The sequence below is a fragment of the Pyxicephalus adspersus genome, chromosome W (assembly GCF_032062135.1).
Source record: "Pyxicephalus adspersus chromosome W, UCB_Pads_2.0, whole genome shotgun sequence".
Taxonomy (NCBI): domain Eukaryota; kingdom Metazoa; phylum Chordata; class Amphibia; order Anura; family Pyxicephalidae; genus Pyxicephalus; species Pyxicephalus adspersus.
In genome coordinates this window covers 14,249,883-14,274,968 of record NC_092870.1, presented here as the reverse complement: position 1 = coordinate 14,274,968, position 25,086 = coordinate 14,249,883, and the positions used below count along the sequence as shown (strand labels likewise).

General features: G+C 40.2%; 1 protein-coding gene across 1 annotated transcript in view; it reads right to left on the bottom strand.

The window, feature by feature from the left end:
• Positions 1-22,073, bottom strand: part of LOC140342795 (protein PRRC2B-like) — a 77,498-nt gene extending 55,425 nt beyond the window's left edge. The window contains exons 1-10 of the mRNA XM_072429143.1: positions 21,949-22,073; positions 16,193-16,362; positions 15,545-15,722; positions 14,509-14,611; positions 7,163-7,235; positions 6,184-6,351; positions 4,930-5,171; positions 2,778-2,908; positions 2,233-2,381; positions 537-627 (exon numbers count right to left, since the gene is read on the bottom strand). Coding sequence (XP_072285244.1) covers positions 537-627; positions 2,233-2,381; positions 2,778-2,908; positions 4,930-5,171; positions 6,184-6,351; positions 7,163-7,235; positions 14,509-14,611; positions 15,545-15,722; positions 16,193-16,307 — 1,250 coding nt within the window. The 5' untranslated portion in view covers positions 16,308-16,362; positions 21,949-22,073. The remainder of the gene's footprint in view (positions 1-536; positions 628-2,232; positions 2,382-2,777; positions 2,909-4,929; positions 5,172-6,183; positions 6,352-7,162; positions 7,236-14,508; positions 14,612-15,544; positions 15,723-16,192; positions 16,363-21,948) is intronic.
• Between the last annotated feature and the right edge of the window lie 3,013 nt (positions 22,074-25,086).

The window sequence follows — 25,086 nt, the reverse complement described above, 5'->3', positions numbered from 1 at the left end:
CATTGGCCTTACACCAATCCATCGGTACCTTGCCAGTGACTAAAGAGTCTCTAAAAATTAGAAATAATGGCTTTGAAATAACTGAGCTCAGCTCTTTGACGACACGTGAATGTAATCCATCAGGTCCTGGTGCTTTGTCAGCCTTAATTTTTCCCAGCTGTTTCTCAATCATATCAACACTTGAACTTGAACAGCACTTCGAGGGCAAGCTATTTGCAAAAAGTTATGTAAACAACTAGTTAAGGAAACGGTTACGACAGTAGGACCAGTTGGGTAATTAAGAAAGGCAAGCCCCACCATTTAGCAGCCACCTTTAACAAACGCACAGGTTTGTGATTGATGCAAACAGAACTATTTCAGAAAAAAAAGTCAATATAAGGATGAACCTGGAAGAGATTACCCAACCCAACACAAAACATGTGTTTTAAATTAAAGCAAGCAGAGTAGCTAAGTAAATTTCAAACTTTAGCGATAGAGATATTTATCTTTATCTAGCAAGCAGAACCAGATAGTCAAAGAAGCAGTTTCAGGCCCACCATTTAGCACAGCTCTCTTTTTTAACATCATCCTCCTCGTCATCTTCACTGAATTTCAGTTTTTCTGAATAATCCACCTCATCATGGAGACCTAAAGAAAGATTGATCAATGTTCAGAAAGAGGTGAGAAGACTATATTGCATTTACCTCTTGTAAACACACACCATGCTGGGGATTTTTTCCTTTTTTTTATCACTTAATATGAGCCTGTACTTAGCTATGTACAGCAAAGCATCAGGTTAACTTTGAAGTGGAACTAAATAAAAATTCCAAGTAGTACATATCGCCAACTGGCAGGGTAAAAGACGAAAATACAATTGACCTAAGGTCCCCATCACATGTCTACCAAACAATACTGGCAGGTTAATTTTTTTTACTATATTTTATTTTATGTACCAATAAAAAAGGGCTTCAATATTAGTATCTTTTTAACTTGAATTGTGCACCTTCCATGATATCCTCTTATCCCCTCCAAGTCCTCCTCGCTTCTTACTCCCTCTGCCCCCTCCAAGTCCTCCTCCTCCCTTCCTTCTCCTGCTTTTACCTACCTTTCAATGTATATGTGAATCCTTTTTGTTAATTTCTCCTGCTTATCCCGCTTGTATATTGTTATATCATATTTACGGTCCTGACTACTAAAAGATGTATCATGTTTTATTTCACCACATGAATAAGCATTTTCTAATAGGATATGCTGCTATCTCATACACAGACTTATGTATATTGGCAACTTTTTGTGTGATAAAAAAAAAAAATTCAAGGCGGCAGGTTTTTTTTTACTGTAGAAGGGATAGGCAATGTCCCTTCTGCAATAAAACATACTTACCTGCCTGCAATTTTTTTTTTTTTGAAAGGTACTCTGAGCTACCCCCATGGGCATCTCCATGTATGATGCTGGGTATCCTGGCATATCTCCAGGTGCCTGGAATGGGATAACCTAACTGTGTGCATGCATGGGAGTTCCGTCATTCTAGCCAGGTCAATCAAGACTACTAAAGGATCCCAAACCTGCATAAAGACTGGTCCATAATGGTGGTGCTCCTGATGAAGCGAGGACAGGCTTACTTTATTTATATAAAAATAAAAAAATTACGATCAGGCAAGCAGGCTTATTGCGTAGAGGACAGGCAATGTATTTTATATAAAAATAAAGGACCTGCCTGCTCACAATTTATATTTTAACTTGGTTCTGCTTAAATAGCTCCCATGTTACTTTATGCATATGTCATTGTAAATCCATAAAGCCATGTTTAGGATTAAATTGTGCAATGGACTCCCTAACCAGCCCAAGCACTGTCATATGGACCAAATCACATGCTACTCCATACCCAGGAATACCAGGTATTTCTGTTGGGCACCCAATGTAAAGGCAGGAGGACAAGAGAATGAGTAGAGCAGAAAGGTGAGAACACCTACTATAGTCACCGTTATTTATTCCACAGAGGAGTAGCACTAGCAGCATATTTTTCTTTCCACATCAGTAATTAAAATAACTCTCTTGTGTAGTCCAGACAATCCCTTATGTGGGAGTACAGCTTTATGTCAGATTCTTATTGGCAAGCTACAAAAAGTAGGCAACCTCGCTAAGAAGTGAATCAATTACGGGAGTTGGGCTGACAGAATTGCAAAAGGTGGTTTTTGTCTGGAATGGACAGTAAAATATACCATTTAAACTTTTGAAGGCTTTGCCTCTCACCTGCCCAGCCATCTTCTGCATCATTGTCCAGGTCATCCAATTCTTTAAGGTCTTTAGCATTGATTATAGCGGCCTGTGGAGCCCTATCAAGTTGGGACCGCTGTGGGCGTACTGGCCGGAAATTGCCACTATTAGGCTGGTTTTCTTTCCTATTAGAAGAATTAACATGATGCATTGGATCTTAAGTAATATTTAGTAAGGAAACTTCAGCCTAATAATAATAATAATGCCAAAGCGACAAACATCTCACACATGTGAAGCCCTCCCTTATGCAGGCATGTTGTGTTGTATTGTAATATATTGAATGGCTAAAGTCCATTGTAAAAAGCTACAGCTATAAAACACAGATTAAAATTCCATTGAAGTGCATCTCTTGTAATCATTTAAAAAAACTCAATAAAAGTTTGTTTCATGAATAAAAGACATTGCATTTAGAATAAAAGCTAGCTATGAATGAGGATTTGCAGCATTGCATAGACAATATACCTTGCTCGGCTCACAATATCTGTGGCCACAGACCTAACTTGTACACACATTTTACTCACCCTTCATAACTGTTTATCTGGTATTGTCTAAAAGGTACACAGGGTTCAAGGCAGGATTGGGAAGTAGTAAGGGTGGGGAAGGACGCTTGATTCAATGTCACAGGCAGTTCAGGCGGGGGCGGAGAATACATCTTTTAAAAAAAGAAAAGAAAGAAGATAAATTACTTGCTTATGTTTATTCAGATTATGGGCATATTTTTGTACATATTTAGAATATTCACTTTAGGTGTCAGCACACTGCCAAGACAGCAATCAAGGATGCCCAAAACAAGGGTTAGTTTGGATATAAAAACATGGTTGCTAGCCACCCCCTTTCCATTGGTTGCAAGTGATATAGATAAGGGCACCCCAAGCTAACAGCTAATTCCAGCACATCTGGATGAAAAGGGCAGACTTGTTTACAGTAGAGCACCTAGGACACTATACAACAGACCTAAGGCAGCATAGAAGAACCTGGGGATGCCAACAAGCATAATATTTGCTTTTAAAAGCAAACCTACTACCCATATCCCTTTTAATAGTACTTGTGCAAAAAAGCAGTTTTAATCTCCTTATTGTTACCCATTAACATTGAAGATCTCTTAACATTCCCTGGACAGTAGGTATTAAACCTAACAACGGAAACAAAGATAGGCAAGATTCATGTCACCTTCCCAGAAACAATGACCAGTCCAATCGGCCAACCTTGGCAGAGGTTAGAGAATACCGAATGTAAATATAAAATAAAAAAAAATCTAGACCATCAAAATAATAAAGCTAAAATGAAAGCAAGTTCAGTGTAGTTTTACAGCTGCTTTTTAGGGAATACTAGAGCTCTGTGACAAGAAGGGGGAACAAAAATAAAGAGCTTAGAAAAGCCTCAACTTAAAATAGTTATTTCCCTAAAAAGTATCTGTTAATAAAGTATTTAAAAAAACTATATACAGTTTATAAATATTTGGACAGAGACAACTTTTTTCTAATTTTGGTTCTGTACATTACCACAAATAATTTTAAATGAAACAACTCAGATGCAGTTGACCTGCAGACTTTCAGCTTTAATTCAGTGGGTTAAACAAAAAGATTGCATCAAATGCTGGGTTTCCTCCTTTTCAATGCTCTGCCAGGCCTTTACTGCAGCGGCTTTCACTTGCTGTGTGTTTGTGGCCTTTTTGTCCGAAGTTTAGTCTTCAACAAGTGAAATGCATGCTCAATTGGGTTAAGATCAGGTGACTGACTTGGCCATTCCAGAATATTCCACTTCTTTGCTTTAATCACCTGGGGTGGCTTATTTGCGGGGGGGGGGCTTATTTTTCATTTTAACATGAAAAGGGGGGGCTGTCTTATTTGATGGCCCTGCCTTATCATCGGGGAAACATGGTATATATATATATAGTTTTATAATTTGAAATTATACAGTTAATTTTGCAGTTGAGCTTCCAAAATACCTTCTGCAATTTTTGTAATGTATACTGTTTTCTTTTGTCTTCAGGAAGGTAAACTTGTTTTAGGACTGTGCCATCTCCGCTCAGAAACAAGGAGAAAGTTGTGCACTTCTTTTAACTCAGTCAGGTTGTATATAATGCACAATACCTAAACAGTTACCTACCCTGTTTCCCCGATTATAAGGCACTGTCTTATATTTTTTGAAATGCCAAAATATGCCCTAGGTCTTACTTTCAGGGGATGTCTTATTTTTCCATTAAGAAGACTACAGTACACATTTATTGTTGAAAGTCACTCATGATCACTCGTGTTCCATTGATTGTCCCCTTCTGATCACTCGCCGGCTTGTTACTTTCAGTTTCACTCTGCACTGCAGCCAGGAGCAGACACGTGCTGCAGCCAGCATCAAGGAGACACACACAGGATCAAATATCCGGGGATGTCCTATTCACGGGTGAGTGTCTTATTTTAATTATTTTTTCAAAAATGGGGGGTGGTTTATTTAATGGGGATGTCTTAAAATCGGGGAAACACGGTAGTTAATGATTAAAACTAAAAGGGTTTAACATTGGTTACTGTGCTCTTGCAGAGCCCCACTGTCCAGATTTATAAAACATCAAAACAGCCAGAAGTCAAGTAGTTGTAACAGCATTACCTGAACACTTATATATTTTCTTTTGTATTTGCCCAATATCAAATTAAAACAATGCACCCTTCTGATACTCACAAAAGCTGGCAGCATATCATGGTAGGTAGGTGGATGGTATGCGTTTCCCAAAAACTGTGAAGCCCCTTTTCGAGAAGGCTGAGATGGGCATAACAAAAGCGCCTTGGAATAGTTATCTTGTGCAACAGAGGGGGCCCCATCTCTAGAAATGGTGGACATGCTGCCTGGCTCAGTAGGATCGACAGTTGAAGATATGCTACTAGAGATGCTTCTCCCACCGCCCTCCCTCCAGCTGGTGACATCTAAAATGGGAGCATACGAAAAAAAGGATTTAAACATTAACAATACACTAATAGACAGGTAAACAGGACAGATAAAGTACAACTCTCTTATTCTCACAAACCCAAGATCACTAAATACAGAAAAAACGATTCCTTATTGAATAGGTTCCATATATATATATATATATATACATAAATATTCACACATACATAATTTTTATATATATTTTTATTCATGGAATAAAATGTTTTAATGTAATTTTACTTTTACAAGCCTAATCCCGTCTTCCTTGAACTTTCTTGTTCTAACAAAAATAATTTTGATCAGCAGACAATTACCAACACCCCCCCTTTAGTTTGTTGTGACAAACATAACATTTTGGATTTACATTCATACCCCATTCTGGTAACCACGACAATCAAAAAAAAAAAAAAAAAAAAGGAGCGTAAAGAAAGGTCCCCCGAGCCTAGACACAGCATGAGGTTAGGGGCACATTATAGTCATTTCATGGGCAAGTATTCCTCATCTGGTTTAGGTCAGCAGGAGATATGAACAGACTTAATAAGAAGCTCACCAACGAACCACAGAAGCTTGCATAACTGGCTAGCAAGTATGGTATTTACCAGACAGCAAATTAGTTATGATTAGGAAGAACGGTTACTAGCAGGATATCTAAGTAGGAAGCTTTGCAACAGGATCATTACAGAATTGCTATATACAGCGAGACCAAAACATACTAAACAAAATATATATTTAGGTTTCTTGTACACTTTAAATTTGTTTTCATACATTGGTAGAGAAATATGCAGAGCAAATACATTTCTATATGCTCATCCACCTTCGCTGCATCAGGCTAGTAGAGCAATCACATTGACTACATGTTAAACAAAAATGTACATCTTATATCTGCAAGTGAACTTAACAAAACAATGGTAGCCCTCCATGCCTAATCTATATATCAGTCAACATCAATATGTTGACTGTATCTAGTTAACTAAAATATGGCAACAGACAAACGTGCAGAGCAGTTACCGGAAACAAGGGCGAGGGGCTTACTCTGGGGGCGGAGGCTTGGTCCAGGCCCATAAGACTGATCTAAGACGCTCTTTTCTTTGCCAGCCTTGTCTTGCTCGCCAGCTGCTTTCAGCGTTGGAAATTCCTCGGGAGAGAAGGACAACAGTTGGTTTAAGCCCCTTGAACCTGTAAAGACAAGATGGACCGAGGAGGAGGAAAAGTACAAAAAAAAGTCTGTACTTAAAAGTTTTAAGCTACAATTTAGGGTTCACCAAATGGGAGTCTTCGTCAGGACCAGGAATGCATGCTACAAACTTCAAACCTATAACATTTACAACTTTGTAAAGGACTCAATGGTGACTGTAGCATGCACATGAGGGCCTGGCAAAGAAAATGACAAGTGGTGGTCTACTCAAAGACCTTGCTAGATTAGGGGTGGGAAAGTCTTCAGCATGGTAAAAATAAGCGTAGTTGCTTGGAAGACAACTAATGACAGTGTTTCCCACAGATAACTATTTTCTGTTGTTAAGGTTAGTTCCAAAATTTGATTAGCAAGCAGCGATGCTAAGTGAACCCTAGCTTCAGCTAGTGGGGTGGGGTGCTTTGAAAGTTACCACCCATAATCTACAACCTCAGAAGATATTCATTCTTCCTAGAAATTACCTATCTAATCTAATGAACTGGACTGGGTATAACTTTAACACTGCTGTACACCTTCACTCAGACAGGGGGAAAAAGAGGAAGCGTTAGGAACTGCATGTAATGTCAAGGAACAAACCATTTAGGTATGCTTTACTGTCCAGTCAATAGGCTGGTGGTCAAAAGGCAACAGTGTATTCTTTAAAGCAAATCAGCCAATACATATAGATAATTTTAAAAATGATATTAAGGTAAAGAATGAAAAAGCTGATTTTTTTTGTGTTATCCCCAGTAGTTCCAAATTATATATACCATATGCCAAGTTACAAAATTTTCTACCGTTTGTCTTACTACTTACCACCATCTTGTCCTGGTGGCTTTCCGTTCAGCTGAGCCCATGACTTTGGCCCACCTAGCACTAAATTGATATTCTGAAGAAGGGGGGGGGGAGGGTAGAAAACACACAAGAAATTTACCAATACTAGTCACAAAATAATGAAAACAAGTTTTACAGATTTTGTTAATGTGCCATTACACTAAGGTAATGTTAGTGTACATTCTCACTTTAAATGGACCTATCACCAGAATTTTCACTTTATGAAAAAAGGGTAGACAAAACTTTTTTTTTTCTATTTTTAACGCAGCAATAAAGAATGGTAGTGCAGAGCCTCCTGGGATACATATGGGAAAGAAAAATTTATGTTTCCCTTATGTTATCCCCTTTCCTATGAGTAGCTTTACTAAGTGTCTATTAGCTTAAACAATCACACAGATATTTATTAACAGAGGAAAAGAATTAACAAATATACAATAATTATTTTTTGAAACATTCTTTATTTAGGTTTTTAAAACAGAGAAGGGGGGTGGAAACAAATAGGGGGGTATTACATCAGGATGATCAAAAAGGAATCAAAATGGAGATGCATTAGTATAATATATAAATAAAGAAGAGTGTGGTGGTACAATCAAGGGGGTAAACCAAGGAAAATAGCAACAACCTACATAGTCATATGTGTAAATAAAGTTAAAAAAACAAGAGAATGTAAATAACCTTACAAATTTACCAAATAAGGAAATCCAAAACGACAAAATGGGATTATCCAGAAATGAACAGTTTGTTAACAAATTTTTATAAGGAATTTTACAATAAAAAGACGGAAAGGGATAGGGGACCGAAGGGGGAGGGAGGATCAATGGTTGCAGGGCCTGTGGAATATTGAGATAAGAATTCAGGGTATGAGTCAGAAAATGAATTGTGAGGGGGCAGATGAAAAAGGTGAGAATGGGGTATGTAAATCAAGGCTTGTGCTGGATGGGTTATCTTGTTCCCCTGGTCAAAACTATTTCTATTTCTGTCTGGTCATACCTATGTATAAATGTACAATTAAGCTATCAGGACATCAAGACGCGCACAGGTCTATACTCCACAGATATGGTACAGTTAGACCAATAGTACCAATTATTAAGGAACCTCCTACTCCGTGGAAGGAGGAGGTCAGATCTTCCACATGATTCATTTCATTGACTCTCTACAACCATACTTGAATGGGTGGTGGGTCAGGTTTCTTTCAATATGCAGCAATACAAGAGTTTGCTGCTACGATAAGGTGTCTTATCACCAAATTCTTATACATTTTCTATGAAAAGGAGTTATGTTGTTGTAAAAAAAAAAAAAAAAAAAAAAGAAGGCTCGTCTGGAATCGGGGAATCAGTCATTCGCTTAACAATGTTCCTGACTGTCGACCAGAAAGTTTTAAGACTAGGGCTATCCCAGAATATGTGAACAATGGATCCGAGTGCCGTTTGGCAATGCCAACATCGATCAGACACTTCTGGAATGCATTTGTGGAGTTTTTCTGGGGTGAGATACCATCTTGACAAAATTTTGAAATTAGATTCTTGAAATCTGTTACTTATGGATGCTTTATGAGTCCACAATAAAACTCTCTTTTTCTGGTCTGCAGTCAGGGAAATCCCCAAGTCTGTCTCCCAATCCTGAAAAGTAATTCGACAGTTAAGTGAACAGACTGAAGGTGATTCTTGTAGAAGGGTATAAAGTGCAGATGAGGTACAGCGGGTGCCTCCCTCGCCTAAACACAGCTGTTCAAAGACTGTGAGGGGCGCTGTCAAAAATCTCGGAAGGGAATAAGGTTCGGAGAAAATGGGAAATCTGCACTTGTGTGCGGGCAGTCTTGTAAAGACTGGGTCCTCCATTCCTGGTGGAAAGGCTGGGTTTAAGAAGATAGGGAAGAGAGGAGAAGGCGAAGGTGAGAGATTTAGTTTTGAAGATATCTAGTGCATATTTCCCATGTGTGTCCCAAGGTGGGTGTGATTTAAAGCCAGTAGTCGTGGAGGACGATAAGCACGGCAGTAGACTCAAGGGGGACAGAAAGGAGCATTGCTCCAACATTCCCCATTGTTTGAATGCACAGCTGAGACACCAGTCCATCACGCTAGCTAAAGGAGCTGCCAGGTAATAGTGGAAAAAGGTTCGGTACTCCCAATCCGGCCGCAAAAAAAAAAAAAAAAAAAGCCAGTGACTTTGATAGGTAAAGTTTTAAATGCATGCACGGTTTACTAGATATGGAGATATTCAAGGTCGCAGATTTAGAATAATTCATTTTAAAGTTTGACAATGAACCAGACTCCTCAAAGCCTTTAAGTAAATTTGGGAGCGATGTAGTTGGGTTTAGGATTGCAAACAAGAGATCGCCAGCATATGCAGCACTCAAAACCCATTTTTTTTTTTTAAACTTGACTACTTATCTTCTTCTGTCTTTGAAAACCCTCACTACTTCCCACCACTACATATCTCCCCTCCTATTGTGTATTACTTTCCCCACCTCCTAGATTGTAATCTTTTCGGGGCAGGGTCCTCTTCTCCTGTGTCTGTAGTCATCTGCAACCCTTTTTTAATGTACAATGCTGCATAATATGTTGGCACTATATAAATCCTGTTTATTTAAAATAATCTTTTAGGCCTTTGGGCCCAATGACAAACCCAGAATGTTTATGTGAGGCCCTTATGGTGCGGAGTAAAGGTTCCAGGGTCAGAATGAATATCAGAGTACCTACTCTGAGCATGGTGTATCTAGTTAAGCACTCTTGTGGTGTTATCCCTGGCCTCCCTGTCAGGTATAAAACCAGCTTGGTCATAATGAACCAATGCGGTTGCCCGCAGGGAGTCCACTGAGAACCCATTTTCATCAGGTATGGTGTTGAATGCATTGATAAAGTGTGAGTTTAGATTGTCTTGAAAGAGTTTGTAGTAAAAGAGAGGAAGTCCGTCAGGACCTTGTGTTTTGCCCGTGAGGGTGCTTTTAAAGGGCACCCTGAAGTTCTTCTGCAGTAATTGGAGTATCCAATGTCTCCCTAACTACATCAGAAAGTGATGGTATTCTTGAGTTTGTCAAATATATGTTTATTGCGTCCATTTTAGTAATGGTTTGGGAAGGCGAGTGGGAGGTTTTATATAATATAGATGTGAATAGAATTTACAGAAAGACTCTGCTATGTCATTAGTATGGAAGAGATTTTGACCCTCCCTTCCAGTAGTAACGGGGACAAAGGAACGGGCCTTTTGATCACGGAGCGCATTAGGCACCATACAGCAGCCCTTATTGCCATACTCATAAAAGGCTCTTCTGAATTTACATTATAGCCAGTTGTTCGCATAAGGCCTGTAATTCCTTGTCCTCATTCGAATCCCTGGAAGCCTTATGGGAAATTTCTAAGGTACTTACAAGTTTTAGGAGGTTTTCAATCTCACCCGGTGCTTGATGAAAATGCACCAGACTAACGCTTCGTGGGTCTCCCAAACAAGTAAGGGGTTAACTGTTGGGAGCATTATTAGTCTGGAAAAAAATGTTTTGACTCACAAAAATGCTCTGCAACCACCACTGCATCCTGGAGTGGGGACTCATTTGGGCGCCAGTTCCATGATTTGGGAGTTAGGGAAGTGAGATACTTCAATGGATGAGATTGATGCGTGATGAAAGAAAGTGATCGGTTCAATGGAACATGATTGCACAAAACCTGTAACCACTTCCTGTGGGGTTGAGAATTCTCCATACGTCGATTAGTTGGGATTGAATCAAAAGTCTGTATGCTTGATTGCAGGTGCATGGCGGGAGCTTACCGGAGTTATGAGAGGAGTCCAGCCAAGAATCAGAAGTGAAATTTAAGTCTCCTCCTCCCCCTCCCCCCCAACACTAGCAGCCCCTCTTTAAAGTTTTCCAGAGTTTCCAGCAATTGAGTGAGGAAGGCCACCTGTCCAGTGTTGCAGAGGTAAACCACAGCCAGCGTGATCAGGTAGCCTTCTAGAAATCCTTTTACAAACAGATATTTGCCTTCTGGGCAGCAAATAAGATCCCTAAGCTCCCATTTAAGTGATAAGGATTTTAAAAGGCTAACTCCTTTGGATTTAGAACTGGAAGAACAGCTGTAGTAGGCAGTGAGGCTTGTGAGTTCCCAGGTATAAAAACGGGGTCCCCCAAATAGACTGAAAGTCTTGTATGCGTTGGATGTAGGCCTCAAAATCTGACTTGGTAGGAATTGACTTAAAGTGTTCATACAGGTCTTGGCCATCTGTGGAAAGCTGTGAAGGGCTGGGGGGGAGCGAGAATCTTCTCCAGAACCATATTGAAAGGGAGATCCAATAGTCGAGTCTTCATGTAACGAGTCCGCCAGATCATGATTCCTCAGGAGTGCGTAAGCAGAGGAGTATCTAGTAGTGGGACCATCCCGTAGTTGTGGATGGGCATGTTTTGGCAAAGAAGTTGCCAAATCTCCCGCTCTTGCGAGGAGTGGCCCGCTGGCTTCCCTTCACCCATATGTACTAAGTTGGTGTGCACAATTAAGGCAGGGAGGCGAAAGAATTGAATTTTGTGAATTAGTGGCCCGCGTCAAATGGTTGCAACTTCCTGAACAGATGGGCACCTCTGTAGCAGCTATGCTCCAGGTAGCTTGATCCCTCTATACATGGTCAGATGGTGGTCACTTGACAGAAATGTAATAGGTGGTCTGTGTCACCTTATGTATAGTCAGTTGGTGGTCATTTGACTAAAGTATGGATCACCATTATATTGAGCCCGGCATGGGTGGGGGTCCCAGATAAAGGAGCATTGTAGCCAAACAAGAGTGCCCAAATTCAAAGACAACATAAGTAGTATAGGAGGGTGTGGGTATATTAGCTTGGAAAGAGCTCTAGCTTCAAGTTTAAAAGGAACCCAGGTGTGGGTGTTGTAGGACTCGCAGTTATCTGCAGCTTTATGTAGGCAGAGTCCTGGCCTTGATGACCCCAATCAGCAGGAAAGATATATGAGCAAATCTGGCTGAATGATCCCTGTGTTCCAGATATTGCCCAAGTATGTATTCTGTAGCCCCTCGTTATCAAAAGCTCAGCCGCCTCCTGTGAGCTCTGCAGAGGTGAACCACAGCTGGAACGGAGAGGAACAGCCACGGGATTCTCGGAAAGAAGTGGGTTCAGAGTCCCATAAACAAGATGGCTGCCCGTGATCTAGTGCTGCCCGAGGTCTCCCCTGCTCCAGAACATCCCTGTGAGGTTCTGAGTGGCTGTGTAAGTTGTCCAGAGCAATCCTATAACGGAAAACAGTATGGGGAGATGGACTCCGTGCAGTGCACTTGGGGGGTCACGTGGGCAAGATGGCCACCTGGTCCGCCCTTGTACCTGCAGTGCCACGGGCCTTGGCGCATGGGGAAGCCGCTACACGGCCAAGAGAAGTCTGGCATGTAGCCTCTATGTTCTGCAAGTCTTCCAGGAGCTCTTGTGTCCCTGTCCAACTAGATAGAAAACTGTTGTGTAACGGTGCCGAAGTGATGAGCTGGCTACAGTGTTCTCCCAAGAAATTTTTTTCAGCCGGGTGGTGGGAAGCTGTTGCCGGGTGGTAAAAAAAGGGGATGTGGCAAAACACGGCAAATTTAGTGCTCCCAGTTGTTTATGCCATGGGTAATCAGTAACCTCTTATTGTTTCAGTGTTCTACCTTCTCCCAATTATTTGTTACAACTTTGTAATGCCTGCCCCGTTAGTATATCCAATTTGTATATTCTATGTATTTTGACCCAACTTACTAGTGTTCTAAGTTTTAAGAGTGCATTCCTTTGTAGTAGTGTAATAGTATAATGAATGTGGTGTAACAAGTGAGGCTTACCTCATATTAGCAGCAAAAAACATTTACCCCTTCTGAGTGACTTCTGGCAACTGCCGGGCCCCTGGGATTGGCAACAGGCGGCAGGTGCGCGGGCCCCTGGGATTGGCAACAGGCGGCAGGTGCGCGGGCCCCTGGGATTGGCAACAGGCCCGTGCAGAGGATGAGAGCTGCTGAGGAGAGATGGGCGGGGTATTCACAGCAGCCGGGCGGAGCAACCGGCTAAAACCCTCTGGGGAGAACTATGTGCTATCTTCGTTGACTCCTTTCTCGAAACTCTATAAAATAATTATTTAGGAGAGACTAAAGAATGGTTATAAAGACAAAGTAAAATAATACATTATGCAAAGAGTCCGTCCTTGATATCCTGGCTGAGCTCCAAAGTAAGAGAGATTGGGGTCTGTTCTCTCTTTTATTATACCCAGAACCCCCTATAACATTCAGTCACACCCATGCATCCACCTCTTACTCAGGTGTCCTCCCAACCCCCCACCTCTGGAAACACACATTTCATATGTGCTTGCAGGTATTCTCCAGTAGATGCCACTGTCGTACTGGGGGAAAGTTCTCTGACTCAGCCTTAGGCTTAGTCTACACGGACTGTTTCCCCAGCGTTTAACCTGAGGCTTTTAAAGCCCATGTTTGAAGTCCCCATGCATTCCCATGGGCTAATCTTTTCAGCTTTTTCCAGCATTTAAAAAAAGTTTTAAAACGTTAAAATAAGTGCATAAAAACGCTTATAAACGCAGTAGGAACGTTTACATGCCTTTTTACAAAACGTCCATGTAGACCCAGCCTAAGTGCATAAAAACGCTTATAAACGCAGTAGGAACGTTTACATGCCTTTTTACAAAACGTCCATGTAGACCCAGCCTAAGGGGTTCTCAGATAGCAGTGATGTTTAAAAACCAGGCAGGATGATTGGAGAAGTCTTTGAAGTAGATTTCTCAATGTACAACCCCCATCTCTAACAACTGGTTTGGTGTTATCTTTCTGTTCAAGAAAGTGTTATATACTTCTCTGGTTGCTTGGCTCCAGCCTCCAGCTGGAATCATCCTGCTAAATTTGCCCTCATTGGCATTTGAAATGCAACCCTCATCAAGGCTCACCAACAGTCAAATTGAACACATCATTACAAATGAAATATACCCAATTTTGTTTTTTTAAGTGCAGATTTTTTACAACTAATGTTTTGCACTCCAACAATACGTCACACAACCCAGGTGGGTACTGGCTGCTCTTACGGCGCAGAAGGGGCTTTTTTTTCCTGTAATGGGGGGGGGGGGCAAGCTCATCGCATGCATGCGCAGCCAGATCGGCCACAACTTTTTCCCAGAATAAGCTTACTAGGGTCTTTTAAAAGCTTTGTAAATTCACTCTTTGAAACCATCTTTCCTATCTTAGAAGAGGGTCCCAAAGTCTTTCTTGTTCATATACAAACTCCACAGGATTCCTGGTATATGGTTATACAAGGAATAGGTTTTGTATGATAAAACAAGCACAGGCCACTATAAAGCCTTATCCCTTTCTACTTACTTCCTGGCTGTTTACGTTGTACAGCTTCTGTAACTTGGAGACAGAGTTCTGCAAATCCTGCTGCAGCAGCGACTCCTGCTGCGGAGGAACTGTTGCACTGGAACTGCACAATAAGAAGAAACAAAACAAAGTCAATGTGGTTACATCAGTACTAGCCCAGCAGTCTTGTAGTAAACCCTCTGAAAAGGTAAGCAGACAAGTCACAGGAACTAGTTTGAGCCTAATTAAGAAAAAACAGTTTAGCCACTAATGAGATCAGCTTAATTTCAATTCCACCAGTGTGTGAAAAACATTTACCAACTAGAAGTTTTTAAATACATTGTAAACATGGACGCACCCATAACTTCTCATCATACGAAAAGGTTTGAAAAATCTTACCAACCTATGTCCAAAATATATTTTTGAAATTCATTATCTACATAGTTGCATTTGCTCCTTACAGAGTGTGTTCTTTCTGAGCAACCTTACAAGTAAGATGTACATTGCCAATGATGAAGAAAATTATTATACATATTCTATTGATTTTACTATTGATTTGGGTTTATTATATGCCTTAAATAATGGAGTGGATTGAGGGGGCGCTGGTACTGCCAATGCCTGTTCTGGATATTCCTAGAATTTGTGTTTGCAATGGTAACTTATCATCGAGCCTTGGCAGAGTCAGTTGAGATAACAGTAAGAATTATGTCTCCATTAGTTGTAGTAAATTTAGATGTAATGTCATGTTAATTCTAGAATTCTGATTCTATGTAACAAGAAAAATATTTCTTTTTGTGGCTCCACACGCATCTGTTCTGCATTTCAGCTTAAATGGTCCTCACTCAGGGGTAGGAGTCAGACCTTCTGATCGTGCCACACGTGTGCTTTGCTTTATCTCTTAATCCTTTACTTTGTAACCGTTATTCTATAAAAAACCCTCTGGATCATCTCACGGTGACCAGAGGTATTGTTTTTCCATGGAGGGCATGCATAACAAAGTTTGGGAGAACTAAATCGCAAAAAACTCTTGCCAACACTGTAAAAGGCAACACCACACCTCTTTTGCTCTGGTTGTTCTTGTTTAATTGCCCATCCTGTTCCGTCTTTGGGTACTATTATTATGTTGGGGTCGATTCCTTTGTTCTCGGATTTCAAGCTTGGCAGGTTCACAGGAGGCGGCATACGTCGGGCAGCGGTAACTGTTCCAAGACTCTTTAAGCCATGTCTGGGTTTACCTTGAAAAGATGAAACACAAAGGAAACCGTAACCTAGACACATTTACTAAAGCAACAAAATTCTTTTTTTATTTATATGCATTTAAAAATTGCACGCGCGAAGGGCAGAGAGAGAGACACAGAGACTCTCTCTCGCTCTGTCTGTCTCTCTCACACAGAGACAGACAGAGACAGACAGAGAGACAGAGAGACACACACAGAGAGAGAGAGACACAGAGAGACACACACAGAGAGAGAGAGACACAGAGAGACACACACAGAGAGAGAGAGAGAGAGAGAGAGAGAGAGACACACACACACAGAGAGAGAGAGAGAGAACAGAGACACAGAGACACAGAGACACAGAGACACAGAGACAGAGACAGAGACAGAGACAGAGACAGAGACAGAGAGAGACACACAGACAGAGACAGGCGAGACAGACACTTGAAAACATATGGTACAGTTTATTAGAACTTAAGAAATGGTACCTGTTGTTCTGACGGCTTCTATTGAGTTTCCTTTATATTTGTCAAACACGTTGAGAGATGAGTACTTGTTTTTCCCATCTTTTCCCTTGGATATCTGCCCCAAACTAACGGACATTGCGATAAAATGTCATCTAGTACGGAATTCTATTTCAACACCTCCCCCGATCTGCCTGTATATAAAAGTAATTGTTAGTTTCAAAAAGCATAAAATGTTGATACAAATATGCTGTATGCCCAATACCTTTACAAAACTCCTCTACAGCAGACACTTTAAAACTCATTTTAGATACTATAACTATTACATGAGGACATGGTAAATAAGTTCACATGTTAAGATGACAATTAACTCAAAGAAAACTGCCCTTGCTTTGCAAAGAATACATAATCCCTGCCTGCTGCAATTTACTATATATCCAAATTGTGGTGTGGCGAGTGTGGGCACAGAATTAACTTCCAACAGCCCTTGGAGCAAACCACCTAAAGCAAGAATCAGGAACAATTCCTTAAAGGGAAGGAGGACAAACCTCAGGCAAACAGACTAGGCAAAGAAGCCAGATAACAGCAAAACTAAGGCTAGGTACACACGTGCAATAATTATCGTTTGAAAACGAATGATCAACAATTATTCCTAATTAATTTAAACAATCGTATTGTGCACAATTCTGTACATGCTGTAATGATACGATCGTTCAAATATAATTCCACCAATAATGTACACACGCTAGATACGATCGTTTGAACGATACTTATTGTAGAACATAAGCTTCCCATACTGGACACAAGACCTAAAAACTCTATACAAAGCATGAATTGAAAACATCAACCTTAACCAGAATAAAATGTAATAGCATAACGGACATCCAAGCAATTACCTCACAGGAGGACCAAAAGAACCTATGATGCAGGGCAAAAAATGATATGCATTACCACGGTGCCAAATTTGGAAGCGGGAATGGCAGTAGAGAAGCCGTAGGGTTCTCAAGGTTGCTAGGGGTTTCTTTGAGCAACAAGCATTTTCTGTGTAATGGGTCAGTTTAAGTGACATCTGTAAGGGATGTCTGCAGACCTCTCCCTCCCTGTACAGCTCTGTATATTGGAGGAACATGGTACTTACCCTCATCCATTTACATTATCTATTCCAAACTATATTTCTCCTAGAACCTGATTTTTTGCTTTATCTAAAATTGCAATGCTTCTAGGCTGGATTCAGCACCCTCTATGGGCATTAGTAATCTTTGATTTATTAGAATGTCCTGACTATTTGCCCCATTTCATATTAGCAAAGATACCGATCTAGAGTGTGAGTGTGTGTGTATATATATATATATATATATATATATAAAAAAAAAAACTTTGTATTGGATTCAATACAGCTATTTTCAATACAAAGTTATTTAAATTTCCTGCCACACCTCCCGCACACACTAACGCATGCACCGACGTAACCGGGGAAACCCCAGGAACGTCACTGCACTCACTGGCTGAAGATCCAAAGAAGAGGATGCCGCCCAAGGATGAGATCTGTTGTGCAGGACGCGATGGGACAAGGTGTGATTTTAGCTAGCCAAGGGTAGCTCGGAGTTACCACTTTTTGCATTTTTTTTTTTTTTTTTTACCCCAAGCCACATTCAGGAATACTGCCAGGGGGGATTAGTAGGTGCAGAATTATTAGATATGCGGCAAGCGTCAAGACCAAATGTACCCATGTACTCAATATTAGAGGAGGTGACGTGGATCAAAAACTTTTGCAACTTCAAACAAAGTGGATTATTAACTTGCAAGCAACACAAAAACCTGGGTTAAATAAATGACCATGTGAGCGATAAGTCATTTTTATGAATATAGGTGTAAAGATTGTGCATTGATTATTGATCACTGTGTATTCACACCTATTACACTAAGTATTTATACATCAAGGATTCATACATAATTATTGATTTGTAATGAAAATTTGAGCCTGAAAACCTCTTTCTTTCTACATGTAATTTTGGAATCCGCTCATGCACCAGTAACATAATTTGTGTTGATGAAATGTGTGAAGCCAAGGTATTGGAACGGGCGCTTAAACAAATCCCTCTTAAAAGATGAGGTGGTAAGGAAGGATCTATTTATGGAGCACAGAGCCAATTTCAAATAAATGACAGACCAGGAAGTGATCTACTACTGGTGTGGGAAGCCCTAAGGTAGTGTGATAAGGGGAGTGGTAATTAAACATGGTGCCAGAATAAAAAAAAATGGCCAGAGAAGAGGAGAAACTGACAATTGTTTCACAGATTTAAAAACGAGAAAAAAAAATTCAATAGATCAAAATTTTGAAAGTAAATGAATAGGCCTCAGAGCCACCTTAGTCTAGATAGATACAGCTAGGTCCATAAATAATTGGACAGACAACTTTTTTCTAATTTTAGTTCTGTACATTACCACAATTTTAAATAAAACAACTCAGATGCAGTTGAACTGTAGACTTTCAGCTTTAATTCAGTGGGTTGTACAAAAAGATTGCATAAAATGTGAGGAACTAAAGTCACAATAACTTAATTTCAGGGGCTCAAAAGGAAATTGGACAATTGACTCAAAGGCTTTTTCATGGGCCGGTGTGGGCAATTCCTTCGTTATGTCATTATCAATTAAGCAGATAAAAGGCCTGGAGTTGAGGGGGGAGGGGAGGTTGTTTTTATGTGGAAGATTTTGCTGTGAACAGACAACATGCAGTCAAAGGAGCTCTCCATGTGGGTGAAACAAGGCTAGATTGGACTTTGCTTAAAAACATCTAAAAAAAGCCGGCACAGTTCTGGTGATTGTGTAATAAAGGATTTAGTTCCTCGCATTTTATGCAATCTTTTTGTTCATCCCACTGAATTAAAGCTGAAAGTCTGCAGGTCAATCTGAGTTGTTTCATTTATAATAATTGTGGTAATGTACAGAACCAAAATTAGAAAAAAGTTGTCTGTCCTAACTGTAGGATTGGAACCTAAGTTGTTATTATGGATTCTTTCGGTGTACGGCGGTCCCTCAGCTAGAGTAAAAGTAAATGGGTTTATGTCTGATTCTTTTTATATAGCAAATGGAACAAGACAAGGATGCCCACTCTCCCCAGTGATTTTTGTACGGACTTTAGAGCCCTTATTATGTAGGATCAGATAAAATCCAGATGGCATAAAGAGAGGAGCCATCATAAAGTAGCTGCATTTGCAGATTTAATTTTTTTGGTGTCTAATCCAACCATATCCCTTGATAGTTTGGTAAAATAACTAAGATTATGGCAGAGTGTCTAATTATAAAATCAATTATTCTAAAAGTCAGAAGTTTTAAAACATATCCTTAGATTTAACAGCATTGGAGGGATTGAGGCCTTCATATTCGATTAGGTGGCCCAAGAAAAGCAATAAAATACTTTGGTACATAAAATCCGGAGGACATAGCAAGTTTTTCAATTAAAAATTGTAATCACTATTGTCCACTTTGAAGAAGGATAAGGAGAAATGGGCTAAAGGGACACCTTTTCATGGTTTGGCAGAATTGTAAAAATAAATATACTGCCCAGATTTTTATATTTGTTTCAAACACTACCAATAGAGGTACCACCCTTGTTTTCATTAATTTACAGTCAAATTTTTTATTTTATTTGAGGGAAAAAACACACGCAAGAAATTATTAACCTAGGAGAAAAGAGGGGGGGGTTGGCGATTCACAATTTCTTTATATACTGTGTGGCCTCTAATATTTGAGAGTGGTCGACTGACGTCAACATGAGGAATTTAAACAATGGATCTACCTGGAACAAACTTTTTGTAGTTACCCATTAAATATATTGCCTTGGCTTCCCAAAAAAAGAGAAGGCAGAGTTAAAAGGTCATCAGACTATTGGACTGACATTGAAACTCTGCCATCCCTTATTTAAGATTTTAAAATGAGATCAATTAGATCTCCCTTTATTCCAATTATAGATAATCCTGTTTTTCCAACAGGGATGGTTGATTTAGCGTTTAATTAGGGGAGGTTGGACTATATAGAGCTATACACTTTATACTGCAAGATAAGTTGCAGAGTTCAAGAACTGGGCTATAAAGTATTGTCTAAATAGTAATACTAAACTGAAATCCTACATAAAATGAGAAGCAGTAGCCTGAAAATATGCTGGAGATTTAAGGAGGAGAAATGAACAATGCTACATATTTTTTGGACTTGTTCAAAACTAAAGCTGCGTACACACTTCCAATTTTTGTCGTTGGAAAGGATCTTTCACGATCCTTTCCAACGACAAGGGAGTGCAACATTTGTCACTGTACTGTTGCATGATCACATTATCACATGTATGCAGGGATGTATGTACTTCCTGTACTTGCAGAAATCACTGCCCAGGGTTACAATTTGCATTTCTACCAAGTACTAAAACGCTTGTAGAATCGCGGTAAAACGCAGATAAACGCGGCATAGACGTTTTTCAGCTTTTCCCAGCATTAAAAAAAAGTTTTAAAACGTTAAAATAAGTGCATAAAAACGCTTATAAACGCAGTAGGAACGTTTACATGCCTTTTTACAAAACGTCCATGTAGACCCAGCCTAAGTGCATAAAAACGCTTATAAACGCAGTAGGAACGTTTACATGCCTTTTTACAAAACGTCCATGTAGACCCAGCCTAAGGTCTGAAGGGCGCTACTGCATTAGAGAGGAATTTATAACCCAATGATACCAATGCCAAAGGAGGCCACTGCCAACACAGCAATGCAAAGGAGGCACATGGCTAGAGGTGTTGTAGGGAAAATTAGAAGAAAAGGATTTAATTAGACAGTCAGATTTTTATAAGTGAAGCTGTCCGTTATGGCTTTATTCACATTATCTGTTTTTTGTTGGGTGTTTTTATGTACCTCAAATGCTGACGTATGAATAAGTCAATCACATGTTGGAGGGATGCATGATTACCTTTGGGGGATCATGACTTGCAGGATTTTTACAAGAGATATGAATTACTACACAAAATGGAGCGGGAACTGCTTAAAATTAGTGCTAACAGATTACAAAAACTGTAAATCAACATATAACTGCTATAGTCCTATCAAGGCATTCTCAAATACTACTAGCATCAACTAAGTCTTAAGGGCCAAATCACACCATTGCATTTCTAAAGCAGCAGAATGCATGCTACAACACACCATAGAGCAATGCGGGTCTATGCAAAGTGTATGGCACTGCAGCACATGAATGTGCATAATGTCCAGATTTACCCCATCCCCAATAAAACAAATATATATAACCTTTTAATCAGTCTCTGCCCAAGATCCCACCACAGAAAAAGGTGAAACACACAAGAGCAGATTAGGCATTTCAAAAGCAGCAGCCTTACTCAGAGCTTTTGTTGATCCTTTAGAAATAAAGGATAACAGTAATACACCCTATAGCAGGCAGAGAGGTGAGTAGACTGAACAGGCTGTGAATGTGATGGTGGGGGGAAGGGGGTGTAAGGCTGCGAAAGAGGGGGTAAATTGAGAGGAGGTGTATAGAAGGATGTCAGGCTACGATTAAGGGTGAAGTCCAGGCCAGGTTACCAAGGCTGAGGGGACGCGCCCAACACTGCCTAAAGGCCGCCAAGAGTAAAGGGGAAGGCGCCCTACCTCAACCTCATCTCCACGGTACAGAAGGATGGAGGAGGAGGGCTGCTGGGCCTGAGCGAACAAAGCTACGGCCTGGATCCGTCCTAAAACTAACTCCTCCTCCTCCTCTTCCTGGGATACGGTATCCCACCACAATCACCCACCTGGTCTGATGAAATGCTCCTTTGTCCTAAATGAGATGCCGGGCTTGCTATAAGCGGTAGGTATAAAGAATATGGAGAGATTCAAGACACCACTTTTCTTCGCCGTCTCTCTGGTTGTGTTTTTTTTTCCTCTGGCCCCACCCTTCCCTCAGCTGCCAATTATTGGATAAAAATAATGCCTGAGTAAAGCGAACAGCACCCCCTAATGCTTCCTTTTAGAATTACAAGAATACAACCCTCGTCAGGTGATCTGACAGTCCTCAGCCACTTCTTCTAGTACCGGTACTAGCCAAGATTTATCCCACTTCATAAGCTTGGCTTCTATTATATTCATAATATTTTACTTTTATTCATAAAATAAGCTTACCATTGCACGTAATAGTCAGCCATAGCGATATGCATGTCTTGGAGCTCTAAAAAAATGTTTTATTTTAATGCCAAATTCATTTTATTACATTAAACATTTCCCCAAACTTCCACATTAATGCATTCCTTATTTTGAAAAGCCAAAACCACAAACCTATTTTATGTATAAATTCCTCATAGTCTGCATAAATGTTGGCATGGCAGGGGGTGCAGCTTCTGCCTCGGACTTTCCACTAAAAAGTGTCGCTTATTTTTCATCTCAACTTACTATTTTGGATAAATGTATAAGGAAGGTGAAACCAAGGTGTTTTTGCTGGATTTGCTGCTGAGGTTTACAGACATTCTTTTCAGTTATCATGTTCTTGGGCCATATTTTTTCTCATAAATAAAAAAGAAAGAAAAAAGTCACTTTAAAAAATAATAGCAAGAGTACACAACAATTAAATACACCAAAAGAGGGAAAATATCAATACAAATAGAAATTACAATTCCAAGTAATAAATGACTTTACCATTAGTTATCCTCTTGCTCTACAGTACATTTATAGGATCGTTTCTGTTGGTATTTATTAAAGTGATGTTCACACTATTGGTGATGACAAAAGTCAACTTTATGATTGCTAACAGGGTCAGACTAGCTCGCTGGACAAACAGAAAATCCTCTGGTGGGCCCCTTTACTTGGACCAGAGAATGCTCCAGTCTGGTGGGCTCCTTTATGGTACACACAAGCAGTGTTGTCAGGAAAAGCAGTGTGCAGGTAACATAATTAAATAACGTCTGCAGCCTCCTGTGCCCCTCTGACCACCACATTCTTGCTTCACTATAAAAGTGCTGTTAAAAGGACTGACTGATTTGTTGCTTTGTCCACAGAATGTAACTCATCCACGTAAAGCAAGCCTCCATCTGGTAAGTGAATGTTATCTAATTCATTTATAAGCCTTAATAAAGTAGTCTGCCTTGAAGGGAAATAATATGCCTAAGCAGCACTGCCCAACTACCTTATCTTGGCTTTTATGTCTACTGCAAAATGCTATATACCATATTCTAATCACTGCCTACCAACACCAATATGATGCCTTTTATTACTGTCTCACAACACTGATGCGGGGCTTTTTATTGTGTCTACTGAAAACACAAATGTCTGGCCTAATTGTTGCACATACAAACAAGGTGGTTTAATAATCCATTGCAACCAGGGTAGGTGTTATCATAGTTACTGACACCAGAAAAGTTATAAGTATATAACCACAGTATTTACAATTACTGTTCACTGCTGTGTGTCCAAGAGCAGTTTCAGGCAAAATGCTTAATTTTGCAAGAGTTCAAAAACACTTGTACGTGTGTTTGCAAATGTCTGTTTGGGTATTTTTATGCATTTTCAAAGGTTTTTAATGCCATTACAGGGAAAAAACATTGTGGGGGTCCTTCCTAATATGACAACGACCCTTTAATAGGCTTGGGGTCTTTTTTTTATAGTATATGGGGCAGTGAATGTGTGTGCCCCTGTCTCCTTTCCTTCCCTTTTGGCAAAAAACAAACTCCTACCCTGTTTCCCCGATGATAAGACACTGTTTATTTTTTTTTGAAGGCCAAAATATGCTCTAGGGCTTATTTTCAGGGGGATGCCTTATTTACCCATGAAGAAGACTACAGTACACAGTTATTGTTCATTTGCGGGGGGGGGGCTTATTTTTCATTTTTACCTAAAAAGGGGGGGCTGTCTTATTTGATGGCCCTGCCTTATCATCGGGGAAACACGGTATCTGCCCCCAATGGTTCCTGTAGCCTCCACAAAACTGTGCCCTCCCAAAAGGGAGTTCCTTCTCAGGCTCTGTAAGGCTTTACAAATAGCTGAAAACACTAGTTTTAAATGCTTGCATTTACAAGCAGTTCTGATTCAAGTGTAAGAAGGCTGCAAGCCACCCCCGGATGCTTTATCGAATGTCTAAAGCTGCGTACACACTTGCAATAATTATCATGGGAAACAAACGGCTAACGACCAATCGTCCGATAATCGTTAACAAAAAAAGTGCACGACGCAGACGAACGACGATTGTCGCTGGAAACGAACGACCGTCCCAGCGGATCTGATTGAGTGCTGATCAATTCAAGCAACAAATCCTCACACTCACTCATCTGTCACTCAGAGGTATGGTAATGTTTGGATTGTAATGTGAATCCTGGAATACGCCTAAAGGGTATACTGCTGAGACACCTCAATGAAAGCTTTAAATCTTTTATATATGCCATAGAATTCTTGTGTGTGTGGAACCACAAACATAGTGCCCCTGATTCATGAAGCAGAATCGGATTATCGAGGCGAGTGTACGCGCACACTCGAGTCCGGACCGCGGTAAACCGCGCTCGCTGGCCGCGCGTACTTTTGCGCTTCCAGCGAGCGCGGATTTTATTGATGAATCGGGCAATATGTGAATACTTTTTCCTCTAACGAGCAGACTTGCAAAAGGAGCACTGTGTGCAGATATATAACAGCATATGTTGTGAAGGTTCTACTCTATACCTTCCTGGTATGAAGTAACAGTGCCATGTTCCTGTCTTACAATTGCTTTTCGGCATTTTCATCCCATCAAACAGACTATAAGTGGCCGGTTCAGACACATTACAGTGCATGGAAAAATATGAGGTGACAAAATGTGCAGCATGGAGCCATTATGTAACAAGGACCAGCCTAGTCAGAGAAGGTAGGTGGAACACCATACCAGACTTTATGTAATGAAGATTTTTCTAACTCTGCAAGCCAACATGATTTCT